The sequence below is a fragment of the Micromesistius poutassou genome (assembly GCF_964030765.1).
Source record: "Micromesistius poutassou genome assembly, contig: SCAFFOLD_800, whole genome shotgun sequence".
In the NCBI taxonomy this organism is placed as follows: Eukaryota; Metazoa; Chordata; class Actinopteri; order Gadiformes; family Gadidae; genus Micromesistius; species Micromesistius poutassou.
Genome location: NW_028178858.1, coordinates 10,851 through 21,687, shown reverse-complemented (window position 1 = coordinate 21,687; position 10,837 = coordinate 10,851). Strand labels below are relative to the sequence as shown.

Genomic DNA, 10,837 nt, shown 5'->3' with positions numbered 1-10,837 from the left:
CTCACACTAACTAACTCTCTGTAACTCTCTCTCTCTCTAGCACTCTCTCTAGCACTAACTCTCTCACACTAACTAACTCTCTCTAACTCTCTCTCTCTCTCTAGCACTAACTCTCTCACACTAACTAACTCTCTCTAACTCTCTCCACTAACTCTCTCTCTAACTCTCTCTCCACTAACTCTCTCTCTAACTCTCTAACTCTCTCCCCCTCTCTCTCTCTCTCTCTCTAACTCTCTCTCTCTCTCCCTCTCTCTCTAACTCTCTCTGTAACTCTCTCTCTCTCTCCACTAACTCTCTCCCCCTCTCTCTCTCTCTCTCTCTGTAACTCTCTCTCTCTAACTCTCTCTCTCTCTAACTCTCTCTAACTCTCTCTCCACTAACTCTCTCTCTCTGTAACTCTCTCTCTATGTAACTCTCTCTAACTCTCTCTCCAACTCTCTCTAACTCTCTCTCCACTAACTCTCTCCCCCTCTCTCTCTCTAACTCTCTCTCTCTCTCTCTCTAACTCTCTCTCCACTAACTCTCTCCCCCTCTCTCTCTCTCCCCCTCTCTCTCTCTCCCCCTCTCTCTAACTCTCTGTAACTCTCCCTCTCTAACTCTCTCTCTCTCTAACTCTCTCTCTCTCTCTAACTCTCTCTCTCTAACTCTCTCTAACTCTCTCTCTCTCTCTCTCTAACTCTCTCTCTCTCTCTCTCTAACTCTCTCTCTCTCCCCCTCTCTGTAACTCTCCTGAAACAGATTCCTCTCCCCAGGTCTGACGGCGTTCAGACCCTGAGCCCCTCTCGCGGGTCGGCTCAGAGCCCGGCTCTGACGCGGGCCGAGAGGAGAAAGCGACGAGGTCAAAGGAACCGACCCCCGAAGACGCACGCGACGACCGGCTGTCAGACCCTCCGATGGGAACCCCTCCTCTTTTGACCTTTGACCTTTGACACCTGGACACCCCCGCCACCCCGCTGCCCCCACCCCCACCCCTCACTCCAGAGAATCGTTGAACCTGAGATCTGCTCGTCGTCGTCGTCCAATCGGAAACGGAGAGAACCGTCGTCATGGCGACACGAAGAAGAAGAAGAAGAAGACGAGGGCGTCAAAGAGCCTCTCTTGGTTGTGGGTCTGGTTTTTGTGCGACCCCTGGTTTGTGACTCGTCACGTTGGCGACGGTTACCGGTACACAATATAACCCGACTGGTGTGTTTTCTACGGTTCTTTCAGCTTCATTAAAAAACGTTTTTAAAAAGTGGAAGGAGTTAAGGTGATCTGAAATGCTTTGAGGGTTGGATCTATATTGTAGTTTTTATGTCTTTAGTTTACACACTACAGTTTACACACCATGCGGTATTGGCTTTTAATGTACGCACTTATTGTGTGTTTGTACATCCTGGCACTTAATGTACACACTTGTTGTGTGTTTGTACGTCCTGGCAATTAATATACACACTTATTGTGTGTTTGTACGTCCTGGCACTTAATGTACACACTTATTGTGTGTTTGTACGTCCTGGCACTTAATGTACACACTTATTGTGTGTTTGTACGTCCTGGCACTTAATGTACACACTTATTGTGTGTTTGTACGTCCTGGCACTTAATGTACGCACTTATTGTGTGTTTGTGCGTCCTGGCACTTAATGTACACACTTATTGTGTTTGTACGTCCTGGCACTTAATGTACACACTTATTGTGTTTGTACGTCCTGGCACTTAATGTACACACTTATTGTGTTTGTACGTCCTGGTACTTAAAAACAGTACTTAGCATGGTGTAGCATCTTACCCTAGCTATCTCTGTTGTGTACGGGGAATGGGTCAACCTAGTGATGGTTAGTGTATATGGGGAATGGGTTAACCTAGTGATGGTTAGTGTATACGGGGAATGGGTCAACCTAGTGATGGTTAGTGTATACGGGGAATGGGTTAACCTAGTGATGGTTAGTGTATACGGGGAATGGGTTAACCTAGTGATGGTTAGTGTATACGGGGAACGGGTTAACCTAGTGGTTAGTGCTTGGCTCTTGGTTCTATGAACATCCTCGCTGTACCCACAGAGATATAACGTTGTTTCTCTTTCTTCTGACAAACTGACTTTTGTAAGTCGATTTGTAGACGCTCTGTATAAGATTCAACAAGACGTACTGTACATAAAACAGTATATATTTTTTAATTAGAAAAAAAACGTGAATGCAGATCCACCAGGGATGACGATAACATCAAATATATAGTTCTGTGTCATTTCGGGTACATTTATTCATCACAACCTAATTGGAGACCTTGGATGAGACTTTTTGTGTTATTAAAAACCGTAAGGCTGCTTTTCGGACTGTCGCACGAATCCTAGCACAATAAGTTAGCTTGGCGATGCCATCGATGAGCCGGTTTAAAAGGTAGCCTATTTACACTCTGCTGGCTGACAGTTGAGCTAGCTTGTTACTAGCGTCGTAGCGTCACAACCTGACACGACACACCCAAATACCGTTTGTGTTACAAAATAGAGATCGGTTTTAAATACCAAAACTCGGACACGAATCAAAGATAAAATTTTTGCGGAAAAATCCATTTGATCCGACGGATGCGAAATGAAAATAAGATAAAAGTTATTACAAAACAAACGCACCCCCAGATAGAAATGAACCACTCCATACGTCATGCTTACGAACGGGTTCAACGCAGACCGCACATATGTACACCAGCATCATCCCAGATTACCCAAAAATAATTTCCTGGTTATCGATAAATTAATCTCAATATCTCGAATTGAGTGGGCCATTAAATCTGCTTATTTATTTCTCTTATCGACGTCTTTCAGACTTTAACCTGAAAAACACAACTCGTATTTACTCATATTTATCCGCTCCACTAAACTCCTGGTAACAGTCTCACCCTCTCATACCCAAGATGCATTGCGTTTATATCGGGAGGAGGACGACGACCTGGCGACAAAAAAGGTTTCGTTACAAAACAACTTTAGAATCGTGGGGGGGGGTCAAAGGATTGTCGTTTCGTTTCGTCCGACCGTCTCTCACCAAAAACCGTTGTTCATATTTTTTTTTTGGCATGCCCGCAGTATAATCTCCAAGGGCGTTAACGTAGAAAAACAACCACAACCCGATAAAAAAAAAAAAAAAAAAACACAACCCGTGAGTTATACGACGCCCCGAAATCGCCGTTCGCCCGACAATTTTCGAGGTATCAAGATTATCAAGTGCGTGTCGGGCGTTCGAGGTTGTCGGCTCGTTGTCGTCTTGCGGCGACGACGTCTCAGTCTTCGCCGCCGCCGCCGCCGCCCTCCTCCTGCGTCGTGGCCGCCGCCGCCGCCGCCGCCTCCTCCTCCTCCTCTTCGTCCTCCTCCTCGTTGGTCTGGGAGTCCTCCTCCATGATGGGCACGATGAGGTTGTCCTTGGACATGAGGTTGTACTTCATGACGAAGCGCGTGAAGCGGTGGCACAGGAACGTCTCGTTCTGCGGAGCGAGACGGTTTGGTGAAGTCAGCGGTCCCGCAGTGAGCCGGTTAGTTTACGTGTACGTTTACGCTCAGGGCGTTTATCCAAAGAGACTCACAATAAGTCAGTTTGTCTGAAGAAAGAGACAAACTGACTTACAATAAGTCAGTTTGTCTGAAGAAAGTGTGTGTGTGTGTGTGTGTGTGTGTGTGTGTGTGTGTGTGTGTGTGTGTGTGTGTGTGTGTGTGTGTGTGTGTGTGTGTGTGTGTGTGTGTGTGTGTGTGTGTGTGTGTGTGTGTGTGTGTGTGTGCGCACTTAATGCATGTTGTACGTCCTGGCACTTAAAAACAGTACTTAGCTTTGTGTAGCATCTTATCCTAGCTATCTTTGTTGTGTACGGGGAACGGGTTAACCTAGTGATGGTTAGTGTATACGGGGAACGGGTTAACCTAGTGATGGTTGGTGTATACGGGGAATGGGTTAACCTAGTGATGGTTGGTGTATACGGGGAATGGGTTAACCTAGTGATGGTTGGTGTATACGGGGAATGGGTTAACCTAGTGATGGTTAGTGTGTACGGGGAATGGGTTAACCTAGTGATGGTTGGTGTATACGGGGAATGGGTTAACCTAGTGATGGTTGGTGTATACGGGGAATGGGTTAACCTAGTGATGGTTGGTGTATACGGGGAATGGGTTAACCTAGTGATGGTTAGTGTATACGGGGAACGGGTTAACCTAGTGATGGTTGGTGTATACGGGGAATGGGTTAACCTAGTGATGGTTGGTGTATACGGGGAATGGGTTAACCTAGTGATGGTTGGTGTATACGGGGAATGGGTTAACCTAGTGATGGTTAGTGTGTACGGGGAATGGGTTAACCTAGTGATGGTTGGTGTATACGGGGAATGGGTTAACCTAGTGATGGTTGGTGTATACGGGGAATGGGTTAACCTAGTGATGGTTGGTGTATACGGGGAATGGGTTAACCTAGTGATGGTTAGTGTGTACGGGGAATGGGTTAACCTAGTGATGGTTGGTGTATACGGGGAATGGAATGGGTTAAGAAGAAAGAAACAACGATATATCTCTGTGGGTACAGCGAGGATGTTCATAGAACCAAGAGCCAACACTAACCATCACTAGGTTAACCCGTTCCCCGTACACACTAACCATCACTAGGTTAACCCGTTCCCCGTATACACTAACCATCACTAGGTTAACCCATTCCCCGTACACACTAACCATCACTAGGTTAACCCGTTCCCCGTATACACTAACCATCACTAAGTTAACCCGTGCCAGGACGTCCCACACACACACACACACACACACACACACACACACACACACACACACACACACACACACACACACACACACACACACACACACACACACACACACACACACACACACACACACACACACACACACACTTCGGTTCAGAGTGCCCATCTGTACCTACCTCGTAGGTGTCGAAGATGTCCCGGTGGTGGAAGTACGCGTGGGAGAATATCCGGTAAATTCTCCGACACACGGAGCCCAGCTTTGCCACGGAGGACTCCTTGATGCTCACCCTGCGAAAAGAAGAAAGACCGCTGGGTTAGACCTGCTGTACCACCGAGCGTTAAGCGCATGCAACCTGCTGCGACCGGCTGTGTCCTGTGTGCAGACTCGCTGCAGCGTTAACGCGGCCAAAAACGCACGATAGCGGAGGCCTCCACTTGGGGGGCAGACCCCGGTGATATTAGTGATGGGTCGTTTGCGAAATCCGAATCAGTTGGAACGAACGACTCTTTAACAAGGACGAACCCGACCTGATCCCACGTTTCAGTTCTCCCTCGTTCGTATCGGTGTTTGTTCTCTTGAGACTCGACTCCCAGACCCACTGGCGAGTAGTGGTGGCTCGTTCGCCAACGAATCAGTTCGAACGAACGACTCTTTAAAACGAACGAACCGACCTGATTCGCCGCTCTCGTTCGTCGTCGTTCGTCTCGTTCGTTCTCCGAGACTCGACTCCCAGCTCCACCCACTAGTCGCTGAGTCGCGCTGACTCGCGAGTCGCCGTTCGTTCACTGACTGTGTTTAGCGGTGAAGACTCGAGGACTGAGACGTCACGAGAGTCAGCCGGGCAACAACACCCCGATTCCGAAACATGAAGCTCCCCTCAGCTGAAAGGAACTTGGTTAATGTTAGTGTTGATCGATGACCGTTTGGACCATCGCACGATCGTGGTTCGTTTGAGAACGAGAACGAGGGAGGAGCCGAGTCTGACCGAGAACCGTGCACTCCATGATTCACCGCTACCGGAAACGCGACTGAACGAACGAACAAACGAACGAACGAATGATTCTGAACGATTCTTCTTGGCGAACTGACCGACGCGAACTGAATCAAGGAATTGCGTATTGCGTGCTCATGTAAACAAACAACATGGAGACACACTGGTGGAGGAAGAACTGATCGTTTTACTACTGTTAAGAGGGCGGCAGAAAAATGCATCGAAAGACTTCCTCGACACATTCACCCATTCAGACACACATTCAGACACACATTCACCCATTCACACACCGCTGGCAGAGTGGACCCCTCAGGGCGACAGCCAGCGGGTCAGGAGCAGTCAGGGTGAGGCGTCTCGCTCAGGGACACCTCCGCACTCCGCGAGGAGGAGGAACCGGGGATCCAACCAGCAACCTTCAGGTTACCAGTCGACCCACTAGGAGGAGCCGGGGATCAGACCAGCGACCTTCAGGTTACCAGCCGACCCACTAGGAGGAGCCGGGGATCAGACCAGCGACCTTCAGGTTACCAGTCGACCCACTAGGAGGAGCCGGGGATCCAACCAGCGACCTTCAGGTTACCAGTCGACCCACTAGGAGGAGCCGGGGATCAGACCAGCGACCTTCAGGTTACCAGTGGACCCACTAGGAGGAGCCGGGGATCAGACCAGCGACCTTCAGGTTACCAGTCAACCCACTAGGAGGAGCCGGGGCTGTGATTACCTGCTAGGAAAGTACTTGTTGCTGTTCAGGAGGCAGGCTGCGCCGTCCAGAGTATGTCTTGTGTAGTCGATGGCTGGACACTAGGGGGGGGGGGGGGCGGGGGTGAATACAATGTTACACAAACGTTTAGTTAAATTACTTGAGACGGTGGCTGTGAATGAGAGTCTAAGGGTGTACCTCTTTGGGCGTCTTGTGTGCAGCGCAGAGAAAGATCCACTGTTCCGTGGCCGTCATCTGGGTGCATGTGTCTGGGTGGCACTCCCCCTGTTGGCCAGAGAACAGCACGACAAAATGACTACCTCCATGTGATTGGTGGCTCCGAAGTAGGCCTAGCCTGGCTCCGCCCGCCTCCGTACTCCGTACGCTCAATTTTCATTTCCCTTCAGTACTACGTCTGGGTTTCTTTGAGGTATATATTCGCAGGTTTTCTGCAGCCAAATTTTTTTTTGGCCGTCCAATCAGCAAACAGAGGGAGTGGCTGAGAACGTTGACGTTGAGGTCGTGCGCTGGTCTGAGTTGTAGTCAAACGTCAAGCGATTGGTTATGGCAGATCCAGAGCGGCACTGAGTGGCAGATCTAATAGTTTCAAACTCCAACAGACACCCGCCTTCAAGTGAGTTAACGTATGTCAATGGAGAAAGTCCAGACTCTGTGTGCAAATTAATTGAAGTAGGAGATTCTGGTAGGACCAGGCTAAAATAGGCCTGGGGCGATATGGCTGAAAGACATATCACGATATAACACGACCATATTGATCGATATCAATAACTATTGATCATTCTAATGACCTAAAAAGACCATGCTGGATTTAAACACTTCTGTTTAACACTTAATACGACCGTCCACTGTTCTTCATTGATAAATACTCCAATGTCGACACAACGATGAAAAACACTCAGATATTGTCAATAAGTACAGAACCGTGTTTGTGTAACAAACCCATCTGCTAGATTCAGTGGTCCAGCCTCTTATCGATATATATTGAACATGTTTTATATCGATACTGATCAAAAGTCTATCACAATACGATCAATTATTGTTTTATTGCCCAGGCCTAGTCCGAAGTCTATTCCACCTGGAGACGTTTCGATTCCATCATTTCCTTCCGATCTGATTCCTCAACTCGAGCACTCAGCCGATACCGCGTAAACACACGATACAGCGTCTAGTATTTTCTTTTCCAGAACTAGATCATGTACATATATAATCTATAATTAGAATAATACATTTGTATTCTTTTAGTTAAGCGTGAGCATCCATGTTCGGTCTGAGATGTTTCCCATTCCGACTTTCCCACCTTCCGACCGTTTACGAACGCAGTATAACGCCCAGTAGCGTGATGTGACGTGACGGTATCAGATCGGTGCATAGTTACTTGCGTACTCGCCGATGTTTTTACTGCAGTATCGGAGGAAATTCAGATACTGGTATGGGTCGCGGAACAACTCTACCCATGGTGTAAACGGGGTAGGACGTTGATTAGCGTCATCAGGTAGGAATCGTGTCCACACAGACTGTAGTGTACCTGTAGTTTGACCGCCAGGCCGTTCAGCTCCAAGCAGAACTGTCTGAAAACACAAACAGGTCGCGTAGTTACAGTATGCTGTGGTTTTGTTACAGAAAAGCCTCAGGTTTCCACAGAAGGAGTCCACAGACATTTGACTGCACTTTTACTTGACATTTCTACTGTTATTCAGGGACAGAGTTGCACAAGCAAGCTATTCAGGGTTTTTCCTACAGTGAAAAAAACACCTAATTCATGAGGAACAATCACAAATGAATATAGGCTTTTATGAATGGGAAGTTCAATACTAATGTAAGTCGTAAACTGTGGACTAGGACTGGTCAATTGATGAGTTACCTGAATGGGGTTTTGTTTAGTAAAGCAAAACAATATTTGAGTTAATCAAACGGTCATTAACTCACAACAATGCAACTTTTTGCCCTCAATAAACGGATCCATGAATTAACGTACCGAATGAAAAACAAGCTTTCTCAGATCAAGTGTGGGGTTGCCTACAGTTGAATTACTTCAATAGCCCGATAAATAATACAATCATAATTTCTTTCATATTTGGCAATCAACAATCAATGTATCTGTGCTCCACTTGCGTACCGGAGATGCTCGTACTTCCAGACCCCCTCGTCCTGGCCCTCCGGAGGTTCCAGGATCTTGTCGATGTTGGCGCAGTCCGACCGAATGTTCTGCTGTATGTACTGGGAGGCGAACAGAGACTGAGTGGGAAAGGTGTTGGAATGCAGCCCTTCATGTTGCATGTTATGCCTTACGCACTTATTGTGTGTTTGTACGTTCTGGCACTTAATGTACGCACTTATTGTGTGTTTGTACGTCCTGGCACTTAATGTACGCACTTATTGTGTGTTTGTACGTTCTGGCACTTAATGTACGCACTTATTGTGTGTTTGTACGTCCTGGCACTTAATGTACGCACTTATTGTGTGTTTGTACGTCCTGGCACTTAATGTACGCACTTATTGTGTGTTTGTACGTCCTGGCACTTAATGTACACACTTATTGTGTGTTTGTACGTCCTGGCACTTAATGTACACACTAATTGTGTGTTTGTACGTCCTGGCACTTTAAAATTGTACATGGTTCATGGTGTAGCGTCTTACCCTAGCTATCTGTGTTGTATACGGGGAACGGGTTAACCTAGTGATGGTTAGTGTATACGGGGAATGGGTTAACCTAGTGATGCTTAGTGCTTGGCTCTTGGTTCTGTGTACATCCTTACTGTACCCACAGAGATATATCGTTGTTTCTCTTTCTCAAGACTAACAGACTTGTAAGTCACTTCCAGGAAAAGCATCTGATAAACGCCATGAATGTAAACATTAATGTATGTTGCATGTCATGCACTGTTGGATGCATGTTTCGGGTGCTGGTTAGGGTGCTGGTTAGGGTGCTGGTTACCTGCTGCACAGCCAGCGTGCTGTCCATGTCTTCAAAGGACTCCTCGGGCCAGTTGTAGAAATCCTGAAACCAGGGACGACCGAGCAGTGAGCGAATGCATCCTCCCAGACAACCAGGGGGTCACCTAGTTAACTAGTTAACTCATCGACTAGTGATCCCATAGTTAGCTAGTGAGCCCATAGTTAGCTGGTCATCCCATAGTCAACTAGTGAGCCCATAGTTAGTTGGTGATCCTATAGCTAGTGATCCTCTAGTTAGTTAGTTAGTTAGTGAGCCCATAGTTAGTTAGTGAGCCTCTAGTCAGATAGTGGTCCTCTTGTTAGTTAGTGATCCTCTGGTCAGATAGTGAGCCCATAGTTAGTTAGTGATCCTCTGGTCAGATAGTGAGCCCATACTTAGTTAGCGATCCTCTAGTCAGCTAGTGATCCTCTAGTTAGTCAGATAGTGAGCCCATAGTCAGATAGTGAGCCCATAGTTGACTAGTGGTCCTCTTGTTAGTTAGTGATCCTCTAGTCAGATAGTGAGCCCATAGTTGACTAGTGGTCCTCTTGTTAGTTAGCGATCCTCTGGTCAGATAGTGAGCCCATAGTTGACTAGTGGTCCTCTTGTTAGTTAGTGATCCTCTGGTCAGATAGTGAGCCCATAGTTAACTAGTGGTCCTCTTGTTAGTTAGTGATCCTCTGGTCAGATAGTGAGCCGATAGTTAACTAGTGGTCCTCTTGTTAGTTAGTGATCCTCTGGTCAGATAGTGAGCCGATAGTTAACTAGTGGTCCTCTTGTTAGTTAGTTAGTGATCCTCTGGTCAGATAGTGAGCCCATAGTCAGATAGTGAGCCGATAGTTAACTAGTGGTCCTCTTGTTAGTTAGTTAGTGATCCTCTGGTCAGATAGTGAGCCCATAGTCAGCTAGTGAGCCCATAGTTGACTAGTGATCCTCTAGTTAGCAGGTTAGCCTCAGAGGCTCGCGCTGTGCCGGGCTGTGGGATCAGCTGTCACCCTGATGACAGCTGCAGAGAGCTAACGAGCTAGCACGGAGCTCCTAACGCGATCATCCCGAGGACCACCGAGGACCGTGTGACCGGGTGATACCGACTCAATACCACGTTACAATATGCACAATATGCACGATAAAGCGCAACAACAAAAACAACAACGGGGTCTTAAAAGGAGACGATCGTTCGTGTGTAACTTCGGGGTTAGCACTGTTAGCATCGGAGCTAGCGATGCTAACGCCCCAGACCGCCCCGTCCCCCCAGCCCAGCCACGCCACCCCCCGGGGGGCGGTTCAAACTACGGATTGTACCGGGGCTAGGGTGTCTCTCAGGGGGGGGGGGGGTACGGACGGACGGGTTACGCCTTACCGTGGCTTTGGTCCCCGGTCGGTTCCTCCTCAGGACGGCGGCTAGCTCCGCCATGACCATGTCTCTCTCTCTCTCTCTCTCTCTCTCTCTCTCTCTCTCCACTC

At 47.8% G+C, this 10,837-nt stretch overlaps 1 protein-coding gene across 1 annotated transcript; it reads right to left on the bottom strand.

The window, feature by feature from the left end:
* Nucleotides 1–2,139: 2,139 nt before the first annotated feature.
* Nucleotides 2,140–10,837, bottom strand: LOC311373315 (MOB-like protein phocein). Its single transcript, XM_084490097.1, has 8 exons — nucleotides 10,734–10,837; nucleotides 9,374–9,436; nucleotides 8,555–8,655; nucleotides 7,964–8,006; nucleotides 6,616–6,702; nucleotides 6,439–6,518; nucleotides 4,902–5,013; nucleotides 2,140–3,453 (listed from the first exon to the last, which is right to left on the bottom strand). Exons 1-8 carry the CDS (start codon nucleotides 10,791–10,793, stop codon nucleotides 3,253–3,255), a joined length of 747 nt encoding a protein of 248 aa, XP_084346223.1. The 5' UTR covers nucleotides 10,794–10,837; the 3' UTR covers nucleotides 2,140–3,252.